At 28.4% G+C, this 1,893-nt stretch overlaps 1 protein-coding gene across 1 annotated transcript; it reads left to right on the top strand.

Moving 5' to 3' along the window:
- Positions 1-350: 350 nt before the first annotated feature.
- Positions 351-1,893, top strand: LOAG_15138 (hypothetical protein; the record flags this gene model as incomplete). Its single annotated transcript, XM_003150630.1, has 2 exons — positions 351-614; positions 1,736-1,893. Coding segments are annotated over exons 1-2 (318 nt in total), but the record flags the coding sequence as incomplete, so codon positions are not given.

Here is a 1,893-nt window from a genome sequence, read left to right as displayed (position 1 = left end):
TTATCAACATCATCATCATCAGGTCTTCAGATCAGATAACAATTTGATCATTATTGCACGAGACATAATGGTGGGATGAATAATAAAAGTGTAAAGTTCAACGAAAAAAATAATTGTAAAATTATTCGAAATTGGTTTTGATCTCTCTCATACATCACCAATGATGCTAGTTATCATAGTCATATAGTATCACAATCTGTGATCATTAAACTTTTCTCTTGAAAGCATTTCAAACCAATCATCTGTAGAAATACAACACAACACAACAGAGAGAGAAGGAAAGAGGGGAAACAGTGTTACTATCAGAAACACTTATTGCTTATCTCCGCAAATGCTATTTTTTTTTTTTTTGAATACAAATTACGCTTTAGCGTACTATCATCTCTCCTTCTGTCCATGTGAAATTCACATCTGTCTTTCCAATCGTATCCATCCTGCATTACTGCCAAATGGATGGATGCGTATGTTTATGTGTGTATGTATTTGTTGTATATGTGTATGTTTGTATGCATATATGTGTGTATGTGTGTATGTGTGTGTATATGTATGCGTGTGTGTATGTGTATGTGTATGTGTATGTATGTGTGTGTTTACTTATATAAGTGCTGTTTCATGTTATTGCAGCATGAAACAAAGTTCTATGTTTAATGAATCGAATTTAGCTTTTAAAAATTTTATTTTAATTTGTTTTTTCGAAACTTATTATTAAAACTATAATTTTGGAAAATTTTGGAAGTTTCATTTTTCAAATCTTCTTACTCTTTTATTATTTCTGACCATTAAAGTAAAATATTTTTGCACTATAACAAATTATCAGACATTTATTCCTCTTTTTCAGTCAATTATTAATTTGTGGAAGAAATTAAAGTTTTTGGTGATAATAAAAACATTGATGTTTTTTGCATATTTGTCTGAAATGGGGAGCAAGAAAAAAAAATACGGAAAAAAATGTCACAGCAATGTCAAATATTAATAAAATTGATCACAATATATTGCACACTTTAACATGAAATTCGAATTAAAATAATTGTTTTCCTCTTTTAGTAAATGGAATAAATTGCATTTACAGCAAAGTAATGCTAAAATACATTTTATGCAATGATTTTTTTACTATCAATTTTTATATGAAACAAACATAATGTAGCAATATTGGTATAATTGAATTTTAATAATTGCCTTTGCTCTCATTCCATTGGACGAAAATTATGAATCCGAAAATTTCATTTATTCTTGCCTGATCTCTTGGCCTGAATTAGCTGAATTCAGAACGAAATTTTCCTTGAAAGGAATTAAATTTCAAATGAAATCACTGTAGGGGAAAAAAAATGAGCGACGAGAGAAAAGAAGGGGTTGATGAATGGAAAGAGTAAGGAAAATGGGGAAATAATGAAGTGATCGAGGTGAAAGGTTATGGAAAGAGTCAAAATGACTTCAATTAGACTATGTAGTCAGAAATTTTCGAAGATGTTAAAATCACTGATACGTGTTTTGCTATTTTATCAAATATTGTGTCGCAGCAACTTCATCTCATTCAAATTATTTGATGTGTTCTTCTGCGGTAATCCTTACGAGATAATTTTAACCCATCAGCATTGTTGAATGTAATTGGATTAGAGAAACAAACTACCAAATTTTTATAAAGAAGTAAATTTGAATATATTATTCTCGAAATTATTAATGCTTGAAAATTATTTCTGATTTTTTCTTCATAAGAGTTATTTTATTATTATCGCAGTTTTTGTCACAATCGCACTAACTTTTCCATGATGATCTTTCTGTCGGTGATAAGGTTTGATCAGCTCTTTCATCTTTCATTATCGTCATTCTCTTACTATATTCAAATTGCAAAATTTATATATATATATATATATATATATATATATATATATATAT

This window comes from Loa loa, assembly GCF_000183805.2.
Source record: "Loa loa unplaced genomic scaffold supercont3.37, whole genome shotgun sequence".
Taxonomy (NCBI): Eukaryota; Metazoa; Nematoda; class Chromadorea; order Rhabditida; family Onchocercidae; genus Loa; species Loa loa.
This window is presented reverse-complemented; position numbering and strand designations above follow the sequence as displayed.